The 22,622-nt window shown below is 41.2% G+C and overlaps 1 protein-coding gene across 4 annotated transcripts in view; it reads right to left on the reverse strand.

The window, feature by feature from the left end:
• Positions 1-22,622, reverse strand: part of TEX10 (testis expressed 10) — a 149,565-nt gene that overhangs the window by 57,270 nt on the left and 69,673 nt on the right. For all 4 annotated transcript variants that reach the window (XM_081345334.1, XM_081345336.1, XM_081345335.1 and 1 more), the window contains exon 9: positions 15,951-16,128. In XM_081345334.1, the coding sequence (XP_081201460.1) occupies positions 15,951-16,128 (178 nt within the window). The remainder of the gene's footprint in view (positions 1-15,950; positions 16,129-22,622) is intronic.

Below are 22,622 nucleotides of genomic sequence, written 5' to 3' on the forward strand. Positions count from 1 at the left end.
ACAGCTCTCCCAGCCCCCACAGCTGCTACTCCTATTGTGTGCTGGGGCGAAGGGACTGATGGTGATGCCAGAAGCGGAGCCTAGCTGAGCCCCTTCAGGGTCTAGGATCCAGCCATAGGACCAGCTCTTCTCCATGGACCCCCAGGGTTCTAAACTTCTGCCTCAGTTGCTCTACCGACCGGCTGCTGTACCTTGGCAAGTAGTGCTTCCTGGTGCTGTCCAATGAGGCTCCTCACTCCCACCATTTCAGCTGTCTACCCCATTCGGTCTGAGGCCAGTATGATGAGAATTCAGCTTCAGCAGCTTTCTGTAGCTCCTCTTGCCACTTCTCCCACTTGGGTGGGTTGAACACCACTGTTCCACCCATCTACTCCGGGACAGCTCCCTGCATTCAAGTCCCTCCTTGGGACATGTTGTGGCCGGTGGGTTTATGAAGTTGCTTCCAGCCCCAGCTGGAGTCCCACTAGTCATTCCCGACCCAGCTCCAGCCAGCTTCTCCATTTCAGGCATCTACTCCTGAGTCTTCACCACCTCTCTGGAAGCTACCAGAAGGTGTAGGGGCTTAGGACCCCTTTAATGGAGTTGGAATTGTTTAGAGAGCTAGCTTAGTGTCAAGTTCCAGCTGAGAAGCCCAACAAAGCAAAACACCTGAAGCATTGGGTTCTTTAATGTTAATTTTATTAGGCATTAGCAAACCAGTACAATAGAAATGAAACTAGTTATGAGATGATGGGAAGCAGTTAATTAAAAGAAAGAAACTTTCCCACCCTTCTCTGACAGCTCAGGTCACATTGTCTAATATATCTACCAGTAATTATTATGAGAAGAAACTTTAATTCGTCAAAACAAATCTTCAACAGTTTTGGCTCGCACGTTGATAAGGAACATCTGTGGATTCAAAACTCTCCCCTTTCCCTCCCACACTGTTGGCAAGCTAGAAGCATGCAAAGGTCCTACAGACGGTAGGTTTTGTAGCTTGACAGGTTCTTCAGAAAAGCAAACTGTAATGAGTCAAATGTAGAGGGAAGTCATGAAACAATATAGTCCCTTTACCAATCTCTCAAAATACTTCATCTTAATGGAAGTCAGTGGAACAGGACGGTAATCATTAAGGCATGTAATTATAGATTTTTGGGAGGCTGTGTGAAAGGAAAAAAAATCTTAATAATTCTTTCTGTATAAATCAAACATATTTCTTTGACAGTCAATTAAAATAAAGGTTGGTGTCTGCTGAGACATACTTAGTAAAAGAAAGAACTGTGACCTTTGCAGTAGATGGTGAAAGATTGCGGTTGGCACACTTTTCTTAATATAAGCAGAACAAGGAACAAGAAAGTAAGAGGATTGAGAAACTGAACCTTGTTCACGAGTACAAGACACGAGTAGAAATGGTAGTGAGAAAAGTAGTAATCAGAGCATGGACAAGGAAGAAAACTGTCTCGGTAGCCAGGGCAATGGAATAAGAATAAGGAACTAACGCAGTGATCAGTTCCAGAAATAAGAAGCTGACCCAGAGGTCAGTTCCGAGAAAGGGAAGTAGCAAAGAAAGTGTTTCAGAAAATCATAGGATGATGAGTTTAACAAGAAAAGGGAAATGAGATGGCTATTGGGTGGCACCAGAATGTCAAGGGGTGGGTATAGTGCTAAGGTCTAGCCATCACATTTAATGACTGCTGTCCATTTGGTCCTTATGGCAGTAAGTTGTTGAAATGTATGTACTGAATTTGTGTGTCGAATTTAAATAAACCCCTTGATCCTAAAGTGAGAATTTTGTTGTGTGTTGTATCGTTTCTCTTTAACAAGTTTTTCCCCTGACACTTTTGGTGCGTTGACCAGGAAGGTACAAAGCTGAAAGAGGCCTTGCATTCCACAGGAACATCTGACCAACTCCAGGTTTGGACCATAGGCAATCATCTTGTGCTTTCTCTCCAAGTATCCAGTCACACTCCACTTTGGACCAGAGGTAGCCCATTCTTGGGATCCTTTTTATACCATCTTGTTTTGGCTGCACAGGAAGGGTCACAACTGGACGTGCTTAGGAGATAGCAAGGTATATGTGTAGAAGATTGTCGTGCCCTTAGGCAAAACAGTTGGGCAAGCCTTGTGGCAGCAGAAACTACCATGGCCAGGACCCGAAAGGGAGCTGAAGTTCTTAGGGAATTGATTACCCCCTTGTAGTAATTTGAGGCAGTACCTCGAGTGTTATCTCTTGCAGCCTCATTTACAAGGGTTTTGTGATCCCTCATCAACAACGCTCTGCAGGAAGTAAGGTTATGTCATTTTTCAAGCTTTTTACAGCTGCTGGTGATTTGCAGATTGAGTTCTGAGATTGCCATTTTGATGTTTGAACTTTGGGCATTTAAGCTGCGTGAAAGGGAGATATGTTCCTTTTATTTTCACCTCTAGTTGATATTGTGCATTGGAGTTTCCTTGTATGTATGAAAAAGATAGTGCTTTTAATTGTTAAATTTGGCAGGTGCTATTTTGTTCAACATTAGAAATGACAACGGTGTTGTTGTGGACACTTGAATAAAAGTTTAGTGTGTTGCTGTGGTTATGTTTAGAAATTATGAAATTGCTCTTTAGAATTGTATTCTGGTGGTTTGTGGTTACTTTCCTTATCTTGAAACTACAATTGAATTTTTTCTGCTTTAATTTACTTCCTGATTTTTCTATGTCTTTGGGTGTAGCGACATCCACTGTTGCTTAATGCTTTTTTCTTTTTCTTTATTGTACGTGCACATTCTTCTATGCATTCTTGTGTTTCTGTAGTTGTGTCCTCCCATTAATTAATGGTGAATACTGTCTTTCGTGTAGATAAGGGCCAGTTTCTTTGCTGGGACAGTGTTGTTTGTTCATAACTAATATTGGTGCTACTTTCCCCATAGTTAAAGGTCAGCTTATTTGCTAGCATGGGCCATTTCATGATCATTGCTATTGGGGGACTGGGCTTCTTCCATAGATAAGGACTGTCTGTGTTGGCACGGATCCGCGTCCCTCTATTGCCAGTGGACAATTGTCTCTCAGTTGCCTAGGTGAAAGTAAAAAAGAAGGCTTCTGGTTTGCACGCGCAGTGCTTACGGATGTGCAGGAAGACCTGTCTCCCTGCCGTCCGATCCTTCTTCCTTGGAGGACCCTGAAAAGGGTCAAAAATCACCCTGGAGGGGTGACCACTGCAAGGAGGCCTTCCCTGTGATCGCAGAAGGGAGGCAGCCCTCCGCTTGAATCTGGAGCAGCTCCTTTTTGGCCCGAAGAAGAGATCGGCCATCAAGATGGCCGATCATTAAGCTGTTCCCTGCCAAAAGCCCAAAGCACCATCTAGGACAATGAAGCAATCTGGAGGACCTGGGTGAGACCTTACCTTTTTTATTCCCCTAACTACCTTCCTGTGGGACTTTTCCAAAAATTTCCTCCCCCTATTTTGAGAGACCAGCGACTGAATACTTGGGGAATAAATTTTAAAGCCTTAAAAGAAATCAAATGGCTAAGCAAAGAACTTAAGCAATCTTATTTGTACTTACTAAAAAGCTTCTATTTTTGTGGGGACCTACCACCCTATTTCCTGCTTAAGACCTACCACCCTATTTCCTGCTTAAGCTGTGAATTAAGGGGAAAAATAGACTAATTGAACAAAAGCTTTCTATTAATCTGGAAAAAACTTTACATTTTATTCTATACGCTATTGATGACATCTTGTGGCGAAACTTGGTACAGCAAGTAATCTTTTTTGTGTGTGAGAGAGAGCTGACTGAATAACAGAGCTGTCCTAGACATTATTTTCAAAGATAAGAATTGGGAACACCTGGCACGGAAAACAATCTTTAGGAATACTGTAGGTGGACAATCATTGACTGTTATTAAAATAGCCTCCATGAAAGGCTCATCTATAAACATCAACAAAATGGAAGAATATATCCCACCACTAAATTACAAACTGATTCTTGATACACTCTTGGCAATGACTGAGCAAATTAAAGCCAAACTGCAAGATAAGTCTGACAGCTTAAAGCTACCAAATCAAGCTTTGAACTTAAATGATGAATTGACAATCCAAAAACAAACAGAAGTGGAAACTAACACTAAGATAGGAGAATCTAAAGAACAACAAATACAATTTACAGAGAACTTGAAGCCCAAACCTTGATCTCAACTATAAAACTTACAACTCAAAAAACAACAGTACCCGAAGAAAGCAACATTAAGAGGGAAGATATTAAATGCCTTCAAATACAGTACATTGAGGACCCAACCAATCAATTGATAACCATAACATCAGCTGCTACTGTTAACCTAAGCCAGATAGAATTAGAAGAAGAAAAAGACCAGACTAAACTAATGACAATTACATTGCAGCAAACATTGAAAATTGAGCTATTAAAGCAACTCTTCAATAACTACAAAGGGAACACTTTTTTTTGCAAAACTGACAATTGAATGGTCTCCCTGGATTCAAACAATATGTGTAGGTAGGAAGGGAGACACATCTGAGAATCTAAAGGCACCAATATGGAAGCCTGATTGGCACACAAAAAAGGCGAGAGTTAAGATTTAAAAAATTAGACTTGTCTCTTTCTTGGGATTTGTAAGAATAGAGCTTAATAAATTTCTTTTAATGGGCTAGGGGGAATCCTTAAAAATATAAACTGATTTTATATTTAGGTTTTAGATTGTTAAGGGAAAACAAAATTAAGCTATTAGAACATAACTCTGAACTATATTATAGAATCTGGAATGATACAAACGTTGTTGTTGTTGTTAGCTGCAAAGTCATGTCCAACCCATCGCAACCCTATGGACAACGTTCCTCCAGGCCTTCCTGTCCTCTACCATCTTCTGGAGTCCATTTAAGCTCACGCCTACTGCTTTAGTGACTCCATCCATTTTATTAAAATAAAAGACATTATTTTAATAATTGATGAACTATAAGATGACATATACAATATATTTGTTGTAATGATATAGATATAAATTGACTTTATATTTAACTTTCAGGTGTTTAAGGGAAAGGAAAGTGGGCTATTAGAATTGATTTATATTATATAATTTGGAAGGATATAACAAAAGATATTTTTCTAATACGGTGAATTATTTAGATGATAAATAGAATTTATTTGTAAAAATAAGAATGTATTGGACTTCCGGTGGCGACGCGACGCTGAAGACAGCCATCTCCGGGCTGTCCGCTCCGCGGCTTTGTTTGAACTGCTAAAAACAGCGCCGATCAGCTGTTTTAGTGGTTCGGAAGCCCCCTCCTTGGGAGAAGAGGAGGGGGTGAGGCCCCAGGTAGGGGTTGAGCTCTCCGGGGCCGCCTGAGCTTTTAGATCGGGCGGCTGAAGGATCGAGCCCCCCCAAAGCCTGGGTTTGCTCCGGGCTGCGCAGCGCTTCTGCTCCGTGCTTTTGGGAGCAGAACCAAGCGTTAGCAACCACCCCTGCCAGAAGGAAAGACTTTCGAGTGTGAAGAGGCAGGCAGAGCGGTACAGGAGGTCAAGGTGAAGTGGATTTTTGTTCTCTAGTTCAATGGACTTTATGGATTTTAAAAGTGAAAGTGCGTAGCAAGTGAAAGTGGGGGAAGATGGCGACTAAAACTTCTAAAGTTCTCCGGAGTGCGGGGGCTTCCCCGGTGCAACAGTCCTCGCTGCAAGCCTTACTTCCTCCTGCACCTGCTCTGGCACTGACGGTTAAGGATTTACAGGATGCTTTGGAAAAGCACTCACAACAAATATCAGATATTATAGATGAAAAGATGGAAAAGCTGGAGAAGCTGGAGGAGAAGATGGAAGAGAAGTTTACAGCAATGAGGGCAGACATCTTGCCTGCACTTGAAGGTGTGGCTGTATGTATTCAATGCTTGGATGAAAAAATGGAGGATCTTAGCCAAAAGAATTCCAGACTAGAAGCAAAAGTTTGAGAACGAAAATATGATGGATAAAATGGACGGAGACTTGACTCTGGTCCAGTACCACCAGATGGAGTTTGCTATCAGAATCAGAGGCTTAAAGGAGAATCCTAAAGAAGATTTAAAGCAGATAGTCTCTGAGGCTTTGGAAATGGTACTGGGACAGCCAGCAGCTGAAATTGAGGGAAGTATAGACAAAATCTTTCGTGTGAATTCATGGATTGCAAGGCAGAGGAAGCTACCTAGAGATGTGGTGGTTTATTTTACAAAGAGAGCAATCATGAATGAAGTTATCCAAGTTGCTTATAATAATAATAATAATAATAATAATAATAATAATAATAATAATAATAATAATAACAATAACAACAACAACAAAACAACAACAACAAAACAACAACAACAACAACAACAACAACAACAACAACAACAACAATAATAATAATAATAATAATAATAATAATAATAATAATAATAATAATTTTATTTATATACCGCCCTTCTCCCGAAGGACTCAGGGTGGTGAACAGGGCAGATATATAAAAAATACAAAAATATGATACTAAGCTTGTGGTTGCTGAGCAAGAAGTTTTGGTTTTAAAAGAGATTCCTCCAAGAATTTTAAGGAGAAGGAAAGATTTTGCTTTTCTGGCACAGGAACTCAAGAAACGCGACATCAAGTTCAGATGGGAGATACCAGTGGGCATGGTGGTGATGTATGAAGGTACGAGACACCGTTTGGTCACAGTGATCCAGGCACGTGATTTTTATAGTAAAGTTTTAAAAGCAACCCCTCTACCACTTTTGGAATCTGCAAAGAAAAATGGCGAGGGAAAGCCTCAAGATGCTGAAGGAACACAGACAGATGAGAAAGTTACTGGAGGGGATCAAATTACAGTTTCATCGGAAGACGCTAGAGAGCAGAGGATGACGCGTGCCGCCTCGAGACGAGTGAGACAAGAGCAAGAGCGAGACCAGCAGAAAGTTATGGAACCTTCAAAGCGTACCTATAGCGAAGCTGTGGGAGGGGCGCGGCCTAAGGAAGTTAAGGGGATCCTGGCAGGCGTGCTCCAGAAGCTTTGGGACGCCAAGGGTGGCGACTAAGTTCCTAACTTGGAATGTCAATGGTTTAAACTCACCACAGAAGAGAAAGAAAGTTTTTCAATACTTAGAACAATTTAAGACTGATGTTATTTGCTTACAAGAAACACATATTAGGGTTATGGACCAAAAGTACCTGTTGAACTTAAGGTTGGGTACGCAATTTATTGCTTCTGCAATGAATAAGAAAAATGGAGTGGTTATTTATGTCAAGAATACTCTGACAGCGGAACTAATAGAAGCAGATAAACAAGGAAGATATGTTATGATAGATCTGCTGTTAGAAGGCAAAAAAACGCTTTTGGTTGGACTGTATGCTCCTAATCAACAACAAGCTGACTTTTATAGATCACTACATAGTAAGATTACCCAGATGGATTATAAATCTTTTATTTTTATGGGAGATTGGAATGGTGTCTTGGACGTACAACTGGACAAGTGTGGTTCTTTTAAACATGCCCCGAGCCATGCTAGATTGCCTAAATCTTTTTTTGAAATGAAGGATGATCTGGAATTGCGAGACATTTGGAGAGAAACACATCTACATGAAAAGGATTATACTTTTTTTCCTGATAGACACCAATCTTTTTCCAGGATTGATTTTATATTACTGACTAATGATTTTTTTTCTAGGATTAAGAAGATAAAGATTTGTCTAAGAACTATATCTGACCATAGTCCAGTCTGGTTAGAGATTAATAAGGATAATAGAGATAGGCGCTCTTGGCGCTTAAATGAGAACTTGTTTAGAAATCAGAGAAATGTGGAAGAATGCAAAAAGCAGATGAAGGACTTTTTTGAAATTAATATGAACAAGGATACTTCTATGGACATGGTTTGGGACGCTAGTAAAGCTTATATGAGAGGGGTGTTAATATATATGAATAATAAATACAGACGTAACTTGGAAGTCAGGAGGAAAGAATTGGAGAATGAAATTAGGGAAAAAGAAAAGGCCCTAATTTTGAATCCATCGGATGTGAAGATCAAAGAAGTTATTAATTTGCTAAGAGGACAATTTGATAAGTTGATGGCTGATCAGGTGGCAACTAACTTATGGTTTGCTAGGCATAACACTTTTTGCAATGCCAATAAACCAGGTAGATGGTTAGCCTACAGGTTAAAGAAAAAGCAAAGGGCTTCTAACATAGATAAAATAGAACATAAAGGCAAGGTTGTGTATCAACAGGATCTTATTAAGGAAGCCTTTGTGGACTTTTATTCCAAATTATATGCTAAAGATAAGATTAATGAAATACACATTGACATATATCTGAAGAATGCCAACATCCCGGTTCTTACACAAGAACAAAAGGAAGAGATTAATCAATTGATAACAGAAGAAGAAATTCTTTTAGCAATTAAGCAACTGAAGGTGGATAAAGCGCCAGGTACGGATGGACTGACTGCGGTCTATTACAAAAATCTACAATCGGAGGTGATAAAGCCATTAAGGGAATTGTTTCAGACAATTCAAAGGGGAGGAAGGGTGCCTCCGTCTTGGAGAACTGCTTTTATTTCCCTGATTCCGAAGGAAGACCACGATGTTACTCAAGTAAGAAATTACAGACCAATATCACTTTTGAATACGGACTACAAGATATTTGCTAAGGTTTTAGCTAATAGATTGATGAGGGTTTTGCAACAAATGATTCATGGGGACCAAACTGGGTTTATTAGTGGTAGACAAATGAAAAATAATGTGAGGCATATAGTTGACTTGGTGGAGTTTTTGGAAAGGAACAACCAGATCCCTGCGGCGTTGATCTTTTTAGATGCTGAAAAAGCTTTTGATCAATTGGATTGGCAATTTTTGATGAAAGTTTTAGATAAAATGAATTTTGGGGATAAATTTTTACAACCAATTAGGGCATTATATCAAAAACAAACTGCCCGAATAATAGTAAATAATAGTTTGACTGAAGTATGCAATATTGAAAAGGGCACAAGACAAGGGTGTCCGTTATCACCTTTATTATTTGTATTAACATTGGAGATATTATTGATTAAAATACGGAATTCGGAAAAAATTAAGGGTATTCAAATTAGAGATCAGGATTATAGACTGAGGGTGTTTGCAGACGATCTGGTTGTTACGGTGACCCAGCCAGAAAATTCTGTTGTGGACCTGATGGAGATAATAATGTAATATGGGAAGGTTTCTGGATTTAAGGTTAATGTACAAAAAACTAAAATATTAGCCAAAAATATGACAGCATCGCAAAAGGCCCTTTTAGAAGGGTTAACTGGATTCGAGATTGTTAAAAGGGTTAAATATTTGGGGGTGTATTTGTCACCCTCAAATGCAAAGTTATATAAAAATAATTATGAAAAGCTATGGGGAAAAATTCAAAAAGAATTGGAGAGTTGGGAAAAATTGCAATTGTCTTTACTGGGAAGAATTGCAGCAGTGAAAATGAATGTCTTGCCTAAATTTCTATTTTTATTTCAAATGATACCGATTCTTAAAAAAGATTCAAATTTGGAGGAATGGCAACGGGGTATCAATAAATTTGTATGGGCAGGGAAAAGGCCACGAGTTAAACTTAAGATTATGCAGGATACGCGTGAAAGAGGTGGTCTTAAAATGCCCAACTTTAAATTATATTATGAAGCTGCTGCGTTGTCAGGGATAAGTGATTGGATTAATTTGACACAAGGGAGATTATTAAATCTTGAGGGCCACGACTTGTTATTTGGCGGGCATGCATATTTACTGTATGATAAGAAGGTAGATAATGTGTTTAAAGTGCATATTTTAAGACAGGCATTGCTGAGAGTTTGGAAAAAGTATAGACATAAGTTAGACTACAAGATACCGTTGTGGGCAATTCCGAAACATGCAATAGAAAACATAAATGTTGGCTTCAAACATGATGTGACTACGTACAAGGAGATCTTAAGTTTGGAGAGGAACGTATGGTGTTTGAAGCCGTATAATCTTTTACGAGATGAGAAGATTGTTCAAACTTGGTTTCAATATGGTCAATTACGGGCCAGGTGGAAAGAAGACCAGAAAATTGGTTTCTCAATGACTGATGAAAATTTGGTAAAGCAAATTAGAAACCAGGGTCCAGCACATATCAAACGGATATATCTTGCATTGATAGAAATTGACTCAGAAACAGAACTTGTTAAAGATTGTATGATAAAGTGGGCTCAGAATATTCAAGAAGTTATCACAATGGACACTTGGGAAAAGATCTGGGTGAGGAACATAAAATTTACACAAGCTCAAAACTTAAGAGAAAACTTTTACAAAATGTTTTATAGGTGGCATTTAGATCCTAAAAAGCTTGCAAGTATGTATCCGAACTATCAACCTAAATGTTGGAGATGTGGTGGCGAAGATGCAACGTATTTTCATATATGGTGGACCTGCAAAAAGGTTAAGGCTTTTTGGATTAAAATTGGTGGAATATGCAGAAGATTTTTAAGCAAAGGATAAAGTTTTGTCCGCAATTGTTTTTATTGGGCATAATTACAGATACGACTGTTGTGGACACCAAGTTGATGTTGAATTTAATTACAGCAGCAAGACTCTTAGTAGGTTAATATTGGAAGAAGGAGGAACTCCCGACTATAGAAGAATGGACTCTTAAAGTTTGTGACCTGGCGGAAATGGCAAAGATTTCGGCTTATTTGAAAGATCATTCGCAACAACGTTATATTATGGAGTGGAAAAAGTGAATTGATTATATCCAGAACAAATATGGGACTAAAAAGTTTCACTTAGCATTTGAATAAGTTTTTTTTCTTTTTTTATGTAATATTAGTACTGCTTGTAGTCATTTCATATGAGCTAGAGTGCGATAGATTTAATAGTTTATTGTTGTTAGCATATGGTTGTTTATGATTGTTTTCTGCTTTTATACCTTGTATTTAGCTCTGGGAAGTCGGGGAGGGGGGAGGGGGGAAGGGGGGGAGGGTTAGGGAGGGCTAGGAAGGGGTGGGCGGAGGGAGGGGGGAGGGATTGTTAAAGATAAAATGTATTGTAAAACTTTTCAATTAAAAAAAAGAATGTATTGAAATGAATAATGTGAGTTCTGTAGACAGGATAAATACTTTTTACTGAAATAGGGAAATGTGGGTTACCTGAAAATTAAGTTTTTTCTTTCTTTTTTCCCCTTTTCTTTATATATCATAGGGTATTCCAGGATATTCTACTGCAATTAGGTAAAAATTAAAAACAGGATATGGATATGCATAAGTGAAATATATTGAAAATTCTTCTAATTGATTATGTCACAATTAGAAATGTATTAATTCGATTAATTTGATTATGTCAAAACTAAGGGAATCGGAGAGGGAATCTTTGTTGACGCAAGTTGAGCTATTTACAAATAATTTATTTGCAATTGTTTACTTTTGTACCCAACCACCGTACTGCTTCACAAATATCTGAATGTAAAATTTAAAAAATTAATAAAACTTGTACTGTGCTGCCACCATGTGGCTGTTTTGGATAAATTACAATGTGGGCAGTCAGACCCTCCTACCCTATGATGTATTTCCTCTTCCCTCCCCTTTCTGGGATGGACTTCCTCCTCCTTTGTCCCTAGAGAATCTCCTCCTCCTTTAACCAGCAAACATGTGACAACAGCAGACATGTGCAGACGCTGGGAGTATTACCATTTTCTGACCTTGGAGATACCTTGGAAATGCTGTACAAACATCATCTTAATGCACCCACCTACTGTATTCGACTCTACATGCAATAAAGGTATTTCTATATGATAAAGGGTGTTTCCACGAGTTCAACTATCTGGAGAGAGAGCTGTTAATGGTAATGGCATCTGCTTATATAGACCATAGAAGTCTTAACAAGGGATTAATTACAGTACAACAGCTTTTGATCCAGAATATGTACAAAAAAAAGAAAGTAAAAAAGAAAAAATGGGAGAAGCAAATAAATGAACCAACTACGTAAGAACATTGTAGGCCCTCTACCATGCCCTCACACATGATTAAATGCAGTATGTCTTGAGATTGATGGATGGATGCACAGTTGAGAGATAATAAAGTGTAACCACAAGCATTTTAGCCTGAACTGGACAAGTTAGTGTCCCACGTCTACTCACATCTTTATAACCTTTGTTTAGCTTTTTTTCTGTTCTTTTGATTTAATTTGTGGTCTCTTTGTTCTATAATGGGATGTTCCCAGCCTAAGAGGGGGAAGATTCCTAAAAAGGTATCCTGGTGTGGTATATATATATGTTCATAAGGGACTTATATTCTGTCAATACTTGCAGCAATGGCATGCACTAGGAACACAAGAACCTAGGTGTCAGTTTCCCCTTGCTGGAACTTTTGAGAGAGACAAATTTAATTTTTGCGAACTTTGTCTTGGATAATGTTGATGTCTTTCTCAAACTGGGCAATTGGTCTGCTTTCATGATTTGGTATGGAGAAATGGAAAAGCGGTGCAGGAAACAGCATTTGCAATCCTTCAAACATACCAAGAAAAAACTGGAAAGATTGCTGATTGGCCTTAAGGCTTCTGTTGCAGCTGTTCAGGTTGCCCTAATGTCCATAAGAATGACTCTTTCTCAACAAGACTATATCTGAAAGACATTCATATGTTGGCTGCTGTTATGTTGACCTCTTGCCAAGCTCTTGTCACATCTCTTAAAGACTGTCATTCACAGATTGCAGCAGCTATGCCCAAGAAATCATTACATCCCTGCCAGTTTGAAAGTTGGTGATTGGGTTCTGACAAAAGTATTTCAGCATAAGAATTGCCTGGCTCCTTGTTGGAAGGAACCGTTCCAGATCCTGTTGACCACCAACACTGCTGTGAAGTGTCAAGATCTGACCTCCTAGGTGCATTCTTTGCACTGTATGAAGGCATCGACCCCAGATGAGGAAGCTATGCAAATCCAAATCCAATAAGATAAAGACTGAAGCTTTGTTCAACAAGGGAGCAAGGGCTAGTAACCTCTGCTCCCCACCAGCATACAGTCTCCAGCTCAGACAGCACCAACAAGCAGTGAGCTCCGATCTGCTTTCCTCAGACAACTGAAGATTTTTATGCCACCTTTTCCAATACAATGGAAGCCCAGAGGTGCATGAAGGAAGCGCTCTGCATAAAAGGATGTCTCATGCCTGCTGTATGGCCTAGGGTTGTGTTGTTTATTGCCACTTGTGTCAATGCTGTGACAATGGATGTCCATGCTCTGACAACTGAGATTCATCAGCCATTTTACCTTTGTTTTTAATGTGCCTTTTCTGTTCTTTTACAATGTATGTAGAAGGGGGGATGGTGTAAGTGCTTGAGGGTTTAGCTAGCCATAACAGTACAGAAGTGTGGGAACTCTGGACATTGGATTGATAAACTTTTGGCGGAATAAGGAGCCAGAGAGAAAAGCCCACGTTTTGTGCTAATTGGGGAATGTGATTTATGACAGCTTTTGTGGGGTGGGAACTGCAACTTGTTACTTTGTATCTGGGGGGAGGGAATCTCAGTCTTGGGTTCAACTATGTAAGTGCTGATACTTTGTTTCCTGAATAAAATGTTCTTTGTGGAAGAAATTCTTGCCTTGAAGTTCTTTTAATTGGTTTCATCTATCAGAACCATGACAACTTGTTTCAATTTGTATAACACTGTGATGCCCTCCTGTGTTAATGTAATGTACGTTTTCTCTATTACTGGTCCTAATTGTGGTGTTGTCCTGAAGGACAAGAAGTGGGGACTGTGAAAGGAAAAAATATCTTAATAATTATTTCTGTATAAATCAAACATATTTCTTTGATAGTCAATTAAAATAAAGGCTGGTGTCTGCTGAGATATACTTAGTAAAAGAAAGAACTGTGACCTTTGCAGTAGATGGTGGAAGATTATGGTTGGCACACTTTTCTTAATATAAGCAGAACAAGGAACAAGAAAGTCAGATGACTGAAGAACTGAGCCTTGTTCACAGGTTGTTTCACACGAGTAGAAATGGTAGTGAAGAAAGTAGTAGTCAGAGCAAGGACAAGGAAGAACGGGAAACTGGCTTGATAGCCAGGGCAACGGAATAAGAATAAGGAACTAACACAGTGATCAGTTCCAGAAATAGGGAGCTGACCCGGAGGTCAGTCCCGAGAAAGGGAAGTAGCAAAGAAAGTGTTTCAGAAAATCATATGATGATGAGTTTAACAAGAAAAGGGAAATGGGATGGCTATTGGATGGCACCAGAATGTCAAAGGGTGGGCATAGTGCTAAGGTATAAAGCCTGCCTCAAAGATTTGGGTGTTGCCACCTGGCCCAGCCATCACACTTAAAGACAGCTGTCCATTTGGTCCTTATTGCAATAAGTTGTTGAAATGTAAGTACTGAATTTGTGCGTCAAATTTAAATAAACCTCTTGATCCTAAAGTGAGAAGTTTTTTGTGTGTTGTCTCTTGTTTCTCTTTAACAAGTATTTCCCCTAACAGTTTGTACAATGACTGCAGTCTTAAAACATGATGGAATCACAGCCTGATGCAACAAACGATTGAAGTCAGCAAGAACAGGGGCCAGCTAGTCAGCACGCTCGCCCAAGGATATATCAGGATCTGCAGCTTTTTGCATGTTTACTTTCCGCAAGATTTCCAAACAGCAGTTGTATCAAACTTAAGCACCTGTTCATCAGGAAGAGAACAGCTTTTCTTGCTGGAATGTTATTTGAGGCCTCAAACAATCCAAAAAACATGATTAGCTTATTTAGAAAATCCATGTCACTATTACATGTCGGGGAAGCTGTCTTATAATTAGTGATAATTCAGATACCTTGCCACATGCATCTAGGGTCCGTAGGATCTTGAAAAAAGTTTTGTACTTTCTGACTATAGGCCCACTTTGCTGTTCTTATAACGTGTCACAAATCAGCTCTTGCTATAGTAAGTATAATGTAACTAGTATACCAGTAAGGCTTACTGAGCACTGTAGAGACTATACTGGCCTAAAAAAATACCAAATGAATAAGAGAAAGGAGGTATGGGAAGACAAAGCATTACATGCCAGTATGTTAAAAATATAGTAGGGAAACCAGATAATAATAAGACCTTTAAGAGCAAGAAAACTGAAGAAAGTGACTAAGAGGCTAATTCTGGCTGCACAAGACTAAGCCTTAAGAACAAATACATACATAGCCACAATTGAGAAGATAGCAACTGACAGCAAGTGCTGCTATGCAAAGAAATTGAAGAAACAGAGGGTCACTTGGTTAGCTGCTACAAGAAAATTGCACAGAAAGCATGACAAAGTAGCAATAAGAAGATCAAAAAGAAACACCATTTGCCTGCAAGCAAAAACTGGTGGGATCAAAAAAATAGAGAAAGTCATAGAAAATGAAGAAGCTAAAGTGCTGTGGGACTTTAGACTTAAGAGAGGTACTTGCCACATAACATGCCAAACTTAACGATTGTTGATAAGAAAGACAAAAAAGTCTGGATAGTGGACGTGGCAGTACCTGGAGAGAGCAGAATAGAAGAACTGGAGAAGATAACAAAATACAATGCAAATATTAATAGAACAACTGTGGCAAATTACAATAAAGGTAGTACTGATAGTCATAGGTACCTTGAATGCAATCCGAAAAGAACTAGAGCACCATTTGCAGACCATAGGCATTGACAAATTCACCATCAGTAGATTGCAAAAATCAGCTTTACTTGGAACATTTTACATCTGGTGACAATATCTGTAATACCATTAAGCATCCACACCTGCCTATCACAGGTCCTTGAGAAGGACTCAACAGACAGACAAAAATGCCAAATCCATCTGGCTGGCTGTGCGACAAACCATACAACAATACCTCTAACATCATAAAAAATCAACATCTGCCTATTCCAGAAGGACTTGCCAAATCCAGTCTGAACATTTGTTGACTGTGTGATGAAACCTAATAATATTGTTAAAATATACAAGATTTCATTCATGTGTTAGTGAAGTTCACTCAGGAAAAATAAAACAGAAAAGGCTAGTTACCTTATACGGAGTATCCTAATAAGAGTAGTGGTTAACTTTACAGACAACTTTCCCATAATGCAACAGCGGCTGAGAGAAGCAAGAAGATTGCTTGGTAAATGAGGCACAAAGTAAAGAAGCTGGACTAAGTGTTGCTGGGATTCAGGTGGAAGAAGAGCCACTGCACCATCTAGTGGATCTATGAAATTCAAGAAATTAAGTGTTAATCTGCAGGTATCAGATTATGCTGTTTGCTATCATATTATTACAGATTATAATATAATAAAATATAAACTAAGAATCAAGATTTCAGATAGGCAGATTACAGTCCTCTGTAAAAGACAAGTACCTCTATTCATTGCAGCTGAACTGAAAAAATATCAGTTATAAATATCATATATCAAATATAAATATCAAAAACAATTAGAAAAAGCCTTGAATTAACACAGTCTCTTCCTAGAACTTTATAACATGAAAATATATGGTATGCTTTCAGTGAATAAGACTACATCTCACTTTTTGTCAAGGAAATATAACCTCAATGAAGAGTTTAAATCAGAATAACGTTTTGCTCTAAACAGGTAGAAGTCCCATATCTATTAATATCCCACTTCAGGAATATTACGGCTATGAACTATTCTAATTCACAGCAGGCAACAGATCAGAAATTAAGCAGAGATTAAACAAGGTGAGTGTTCAATAGGATCAGAATTCAAGGTAAGTGTTCTGTACTAGCCTACTACTGGCCCTGCAAATAAGGCAGGGACAACCCCTTTACAAGAAGGCAAGAGGCTGGAACTAAGTCTGCCAAATTTATGGACACAAAAGCAAACAGAGCAAAAACAAGACACGAACCATGAAACAGGAGCTATTCAAATGGTTGCCTTCAGCAAACCAGCCCTCCCACGCATTCCCCTTTTAAACAGTTCAGGGCGTGGCTTCTCTCTGCCTCCTTCTGACGTGCCCCATTGCCTTCCTCTGTTTACTCCTGATTGACTGCCTCCTGCGTCGGGCGTCCTTGAACAGGGCCAGCTGTGGGTCATCTTCATCCACGCTGTCAGGCTCACACAGCTGGGTCTGCGTCGTAACCAGGTGGAAGGGGCCTGGCTGAGGGCTCTCATCAGCAAGCTCTCCAACACCCTCAGCAACCTCTCCAACACCCCCCTCCTCCTCTGAATCGTCCGACCCAACTGCCGAACCCACAGGCTGACCCTGAATCACAACACTATCCCGCACCGCAGGGCCCTTCCCCCGGGTCTGCCGATCCGGATGCGGTCGGGTTGGAAATTGTTCATGAAAAGCGGTCACCAAAGCAGGGGCATGAACGGCGGTCGCGTCTTCCCAGGTGAACTCCTCTGGTCCGTAGCCTTTCCATTCAATCAGGTACTGGAAACGACCTTTCAGCCAACGGGAGTCCCTGATGCTGGCGACCTCGTACTCGAGGGTGCTGTCTCGATCACGAGGTCCTGATGGGGGAGGTTCCGCTCGGTGGAGTGGACAGGCCGGTTGCTCGGGGACCAACAGACACCGATGAAAAACTGGGTGCACGCGCAGGGAACGTGCAGAGTTAAGCGATAGGCAACTGGATTGATGACAGCCTCGACTGGGAACGGTCCTAAATATCGGTGATCTAACTTTCTCACCGGCCGTGTTGACGGTAGGTTCCTGGTGGACAACCAGACCCGATCTCCCACCGATAGTGGAGGCGTATCCCGCCTTGACCGGTCAGCAAACCTTTTGTAATCGGCCTTGGCCTTCTCTAACTGACGTCACACCAATCGATGGATCGCCTGTAACTCTGCCATGAAGTTGTTCGCTGCCGGCTCCGGTGAGCCCACGGGAGAAAGGGGGAAAAACCGGGGGTGATATCCCACATTGGCCAAGAACGGTGTCATTGTGTGGAGGTGTGCTGCAAATTGTTAAATGCAAACTCAGCTATGGCCAGATAGTCCACCCAATTGTTTTGCTGCAGATTGACGTAGCAGCACAGATATTGTTCCAGGATACCGATGACCTTCTTGGTTCCCCCGTCAGTTTGAGGATGATGCGCGGACGAGAGGCAAATCTTTTTTTTTTACTTTATTAAATTTATTTTTTAAAACATTGGACACGGTACAAACGGACTGACATACCTTCTTGTCTACAATATTCATATATATATATGTACACATAAAATACACTTAAGATACAAATCAATTAAATATAATACAATACTTAGAACAATCAACCAATCTATAAGTTCTAATAGAGACCTTCCTTTTGTTCCCGCCAAACATAAAATTTATTCCAAATTTTGTAGTAACCTGATTGGTCTTTATTTTTAATTTCCAAAGTTAATTTATCCATTTCTGCGCATTCCCAAATTTTCCTTATTACCTCGTTTTCTACTGGGATTTCACTCCTTTTCCAATTCTGGGCAAATGACATTCTTGCTGCTGTAATAATGTGAATCATCAGATACAACTCGTCTTTAGGGTATTTCTCTTTTGTTATGCCCAATAGGAAAAATTCTGGACTGAACTCAACTTCTTGTCTTAATATTTCTTTTAGCTATGCCCAAATCATTTGCCAAAATCTTTGCGACTTGCTACAGGACCACCACATATGAAAGTATGTACCTAGTTCTTCAGAGCACTTCCAACATTTGGGAGATACTGTCTTATACATTTTGCCTAAACGTGCTGGAGGAAGATGCCATCGATAGAACATAATATTAGAGTAATACTGGATACATTAGAGTATTACGAACTACACAGCGGACAACAGATGGTGTTACTATTTCTAGATGCCCAGAAGGCTTTTGATAATGTAAAATGGTCATTTTTATATCAACAACTCAATTTTATGGATATGGGTGAAAAATTTATAATTAGGGCAATCTATACTAACCAGGAAGCAAAAGTCATTATTAATGGGGAAACATCTAGGAAATTTCAAATCCAAAAGGGAACACGGCAAGGTTGCCCTTTATCTCCACTGCTGTTCATACTGACACTAGAAGTCCTAACGAGAACAATTAGAAATGACCCACAGATAAAAGGATTAGCTATTAAAAAGGAAACTTTTAAACTCCAAGCATTTGCGGTTGATCTGGTCTTCATCATGGAGGACCCATACCACACGGGACCAAAATTACTGGAAGAATTAATTAAATATGGTGAAGTTGCTGGATTGAGAATAAATAGACATAAGACTAAGATGATTGTTAAAAATATGACTAATAAAAAGAAAAATTGGCTGGAATTATGGACATAGAAATAGTCAAAAAAATAAAATACCTAGGAATTAATATCACGGCTAGATGCACCTCACTTAAAGAAGATAACTATGATAAAATAGTGAAACAAATAAAAGGTGATTTGGAAAGATGGGGAAACCTGAAACTTTCATTATTGGGGAGAATTGCGGTTATCAAGATGAATGTCCTGCCCAAAATCTTGTTCTTGTTCCAAAATATTCCAATACAACTTGACTCCAAATTCTTTCGAAATCTGAACAAACTATCACTAAATTTTGTTTGGCAAGGGAAAAAACCAAGAATCAAAATGAAATACTTGCAGGATACAAAGGAAAACGGGGGTTTTGGATTGCCAGACTGGGAGTTATATTATCATGCCGCGGCGTTAAATTGGATTAGAGAATGGATAATTTTGAAAAATAGAAGATTACTGACTTTAGAAGGCCATGATTTACAATTTGGTTGGCACGCCTTTTTATGGACTGAGAAACAAGGATTATCTTCACACTTTCAAAAACATCGGATTAGGCAAGCATTATTTAACATCTGGAACAAAATTAGAACTCACAATTATACTAAAGTACCAGTCTGGCTATCCACTCTCGAAGCGATTGTTTACCCAAATCTATTTGATTTGGGCAACATAATTTCATATAAGGATATCATGAATGATGAGGGGGAATTGAAGTCTAGAAATGAATTAGATTTACAAGGAATAAAACTAGATTGGTGGGCCTATTTACAGATTCAATCAAGATTCGTGAAGGATAAAAAAGAATGGGGGATAAATACCCAGGAAACGGCCTTGGACAAAATATTATTGGGCCCAGATAATAAACAGATAAAGAAATTATATAATTTGCTTCTGGGATACAAGTTGTTCGAGGAACAAGTGAAGGACCCTATGTTGACTTGGGCTAAAAATCTGGGACATGGCATTGATCTTGATACATGGCAAACGCTCTGGAACAGAAATAAAAGAATAACATTGGCTTCATCTTACAAAGAAAACCTATTCGAGAGGCAAATCTTGATATCCAACGCATGCATCAACTCCTGCCAGAAGTGGGCTATAAACCGGACCCCCCTATCAGAGACGACTCTACCAGGGAGGCCGTGCAGCCGAAACATCTGCTGAATGAACATACGACTAGTGGCGCGGGCTGACGGTAAGCCACGACAGGGGATGAAGTGCGCCATCTTGGTCAGCATGTCCACCACCACATACACTGTCGTAAAACCAGAGGATAGGGGTAAATCCATCAAGAAGTCCATGGACACAGCCCCCCAGGGTCTTTTGGATGTTGGCAAGGGCTGCAGTAATCCAGGCGGGGCCCCTGTCGCTGACTTGGCCTGCCTGCATGGGATGCAGGAGGTGACATAGGACTGGATGTCGTGTCGGACTCGGGGCCACCAGAAGGTATGGGAGACCAGGTTCAGGGTCTTGAACAGGCCAAAATGCCCCGCCGCTGGGTTATCGTGACACTGGCTGAGGATGAGTCCCCTCACTGTCCCTCCCGGAACGTAGAGCCGGTCACAATAATTTGTCCATCCGTGACCGTCCATCCGTGACTGTCCAAGGAGAATCTGGCCCCACCTCCTCCTTCCGCTGAGCCACCCACACCTCCTGCTGCTGTGCCTCCCGGATCCGAGCCCGTATATCAACCGGCTCCCGCACCGCAGCAAAAGACTCGACGGGGATCACTGTCCTGGGCAGAAGCTTCTCTTCCACTTGGGAATATTTGGGCTTCCTGGACAGAGCATCCGCTCTTTGATTGTGCCCGCTAGGTATGTACCGAACTCGGAAGTCGAACTTCGCAAAGAAAAGAGACCACCGGATGTGGCGTTGGTTCAAATTCCGAGCAGTCTGCAGGCTTTCCAAATTCTTATGGTCCGTCCGGACCTCGATTTGATGCCGCGGTCCCTCCAGATGATGCCTCCAGGCCTCAAACGCCACTTTGATGGCCAGCAGCTCCTTCTCCCAGATTGTATAATTCCACTCCAAAGGGTTCAGTTTTCGTGAATGGTATGCGCAAGGGAAGAGGGTACCGCTGGGCGTCATTGCCTGGAGTAACACCACCCCAATGGCAATGTCGGAGGCAACCGCCTCCATGACAAACGGCCGTTGCGGGTCAGGATGCTTCACGATGGGCTCCTTCATGAAGGCTTCCTTCAAAGTCTGGAAAGCCCGTTGTTCTGGAGCGTTCCACTGAAACCGAGTCTTCTTCTGCAGGAGCCAGGTGAGGGGGGGCTGCCAAAGCAGCAAATCCAGGGATGAAAGCTCGATAATAGTTGGCAAACCCAAGAAGTCGCTGAACATCCTTCACACGACATGGGGGTTGCCAACTCTGCAAAGACTCAACCTTACTTGGCTCCATGGCGATGCCCTCAGGAGAAATGCGGTGACCCAGGAAATCGATGGTCACCCAGTAGAACTGGCACTTCTCCAACTTGGCAAACAGCCAATGTTCTCGGAGTCGCTGCAGGACCTGACGGAGATGCTGATGGTGCATCTCACGCGACGGGGAGTAGATCAGGATGTCGTCCAAGTAGATCACGACAAACTGATCTAACAAATCCTGGAAAATGTCGTTCATGAAATGCTGAAACACGGCGGAGGCGTTGGTCAGGCCAAACGGTCATCACCGTGTACTCAAAATGTCCACAACGAGTACCAAACGCCGTCTTCCACTCATCACCCGGCCGAACCATGACGAGGTTGTAAGCTCCATGCAGGTCCAGTTTCGTGAAGATCTTAGCCTCCCGGAGTCGGTGCAAGAGTTCGGGAATGAGGTGCAGCGGGTAACAATTGCGCACCTTGATGGCGTTGAGTTTCCTATAATCGCAACAAAGCCGTAATTCGCCGGACTTCTTTTTGACGAAGAGCACGGGTGCAGACACTGGCGAGGACGAGGGCCGGATGAAACCGTGAGCCAAATTCTTCTCCAGAAAGTCCCGCAATGCAGCCAACTCGGGGTCCGACATGGAGTAAAAACGCCCCACTGGGAGAGGCGCATCAGGGACTAAATCAATGGGGCAGTCATAGGGCCTGTGCGGGGGTAATTGATCCGCCTGTCTCGCTGAACACATCAGCAAAGTCGGACAGTTTGGGAGGCAAGGAAACCCCTGGGGAACCCTCCACCTGGCCGGCACAGATATGGCGGGAGTGGTCCACGAACTGCAAGCTTGGGAAGGTGACCATGTTCTGTGACCAATAGATCTGTGGGTTAAAATCTCCCAGAACGATAAGCCTGGGAAACTCAACCGCCAACCCTGAGAGAGCGTCAAGGCAGGGCTGTTGCCACGCAGCTGGGAGAAAGGTACGTGAGCAACAGACCCAACTGACCCCCAGGACCCCACCTCAGGAGAAGGGACTCACATCCGCCAATCTGCGGGGCAGTGGTCTCCCGCGGACAAAGGGCCTCCTTAATAACAACTGCCACCCCCCCGCCTGC

Source organism: Vipera berus, assembly GCF_964194415.1.
Source record: "Vipera berus genome assembly, chromosome: Z".
NCBI lineage: Eukaryota > Metazoa > Chordata > Lepidosauria > Squamata > Viperidae > Vipera > Vipera berus.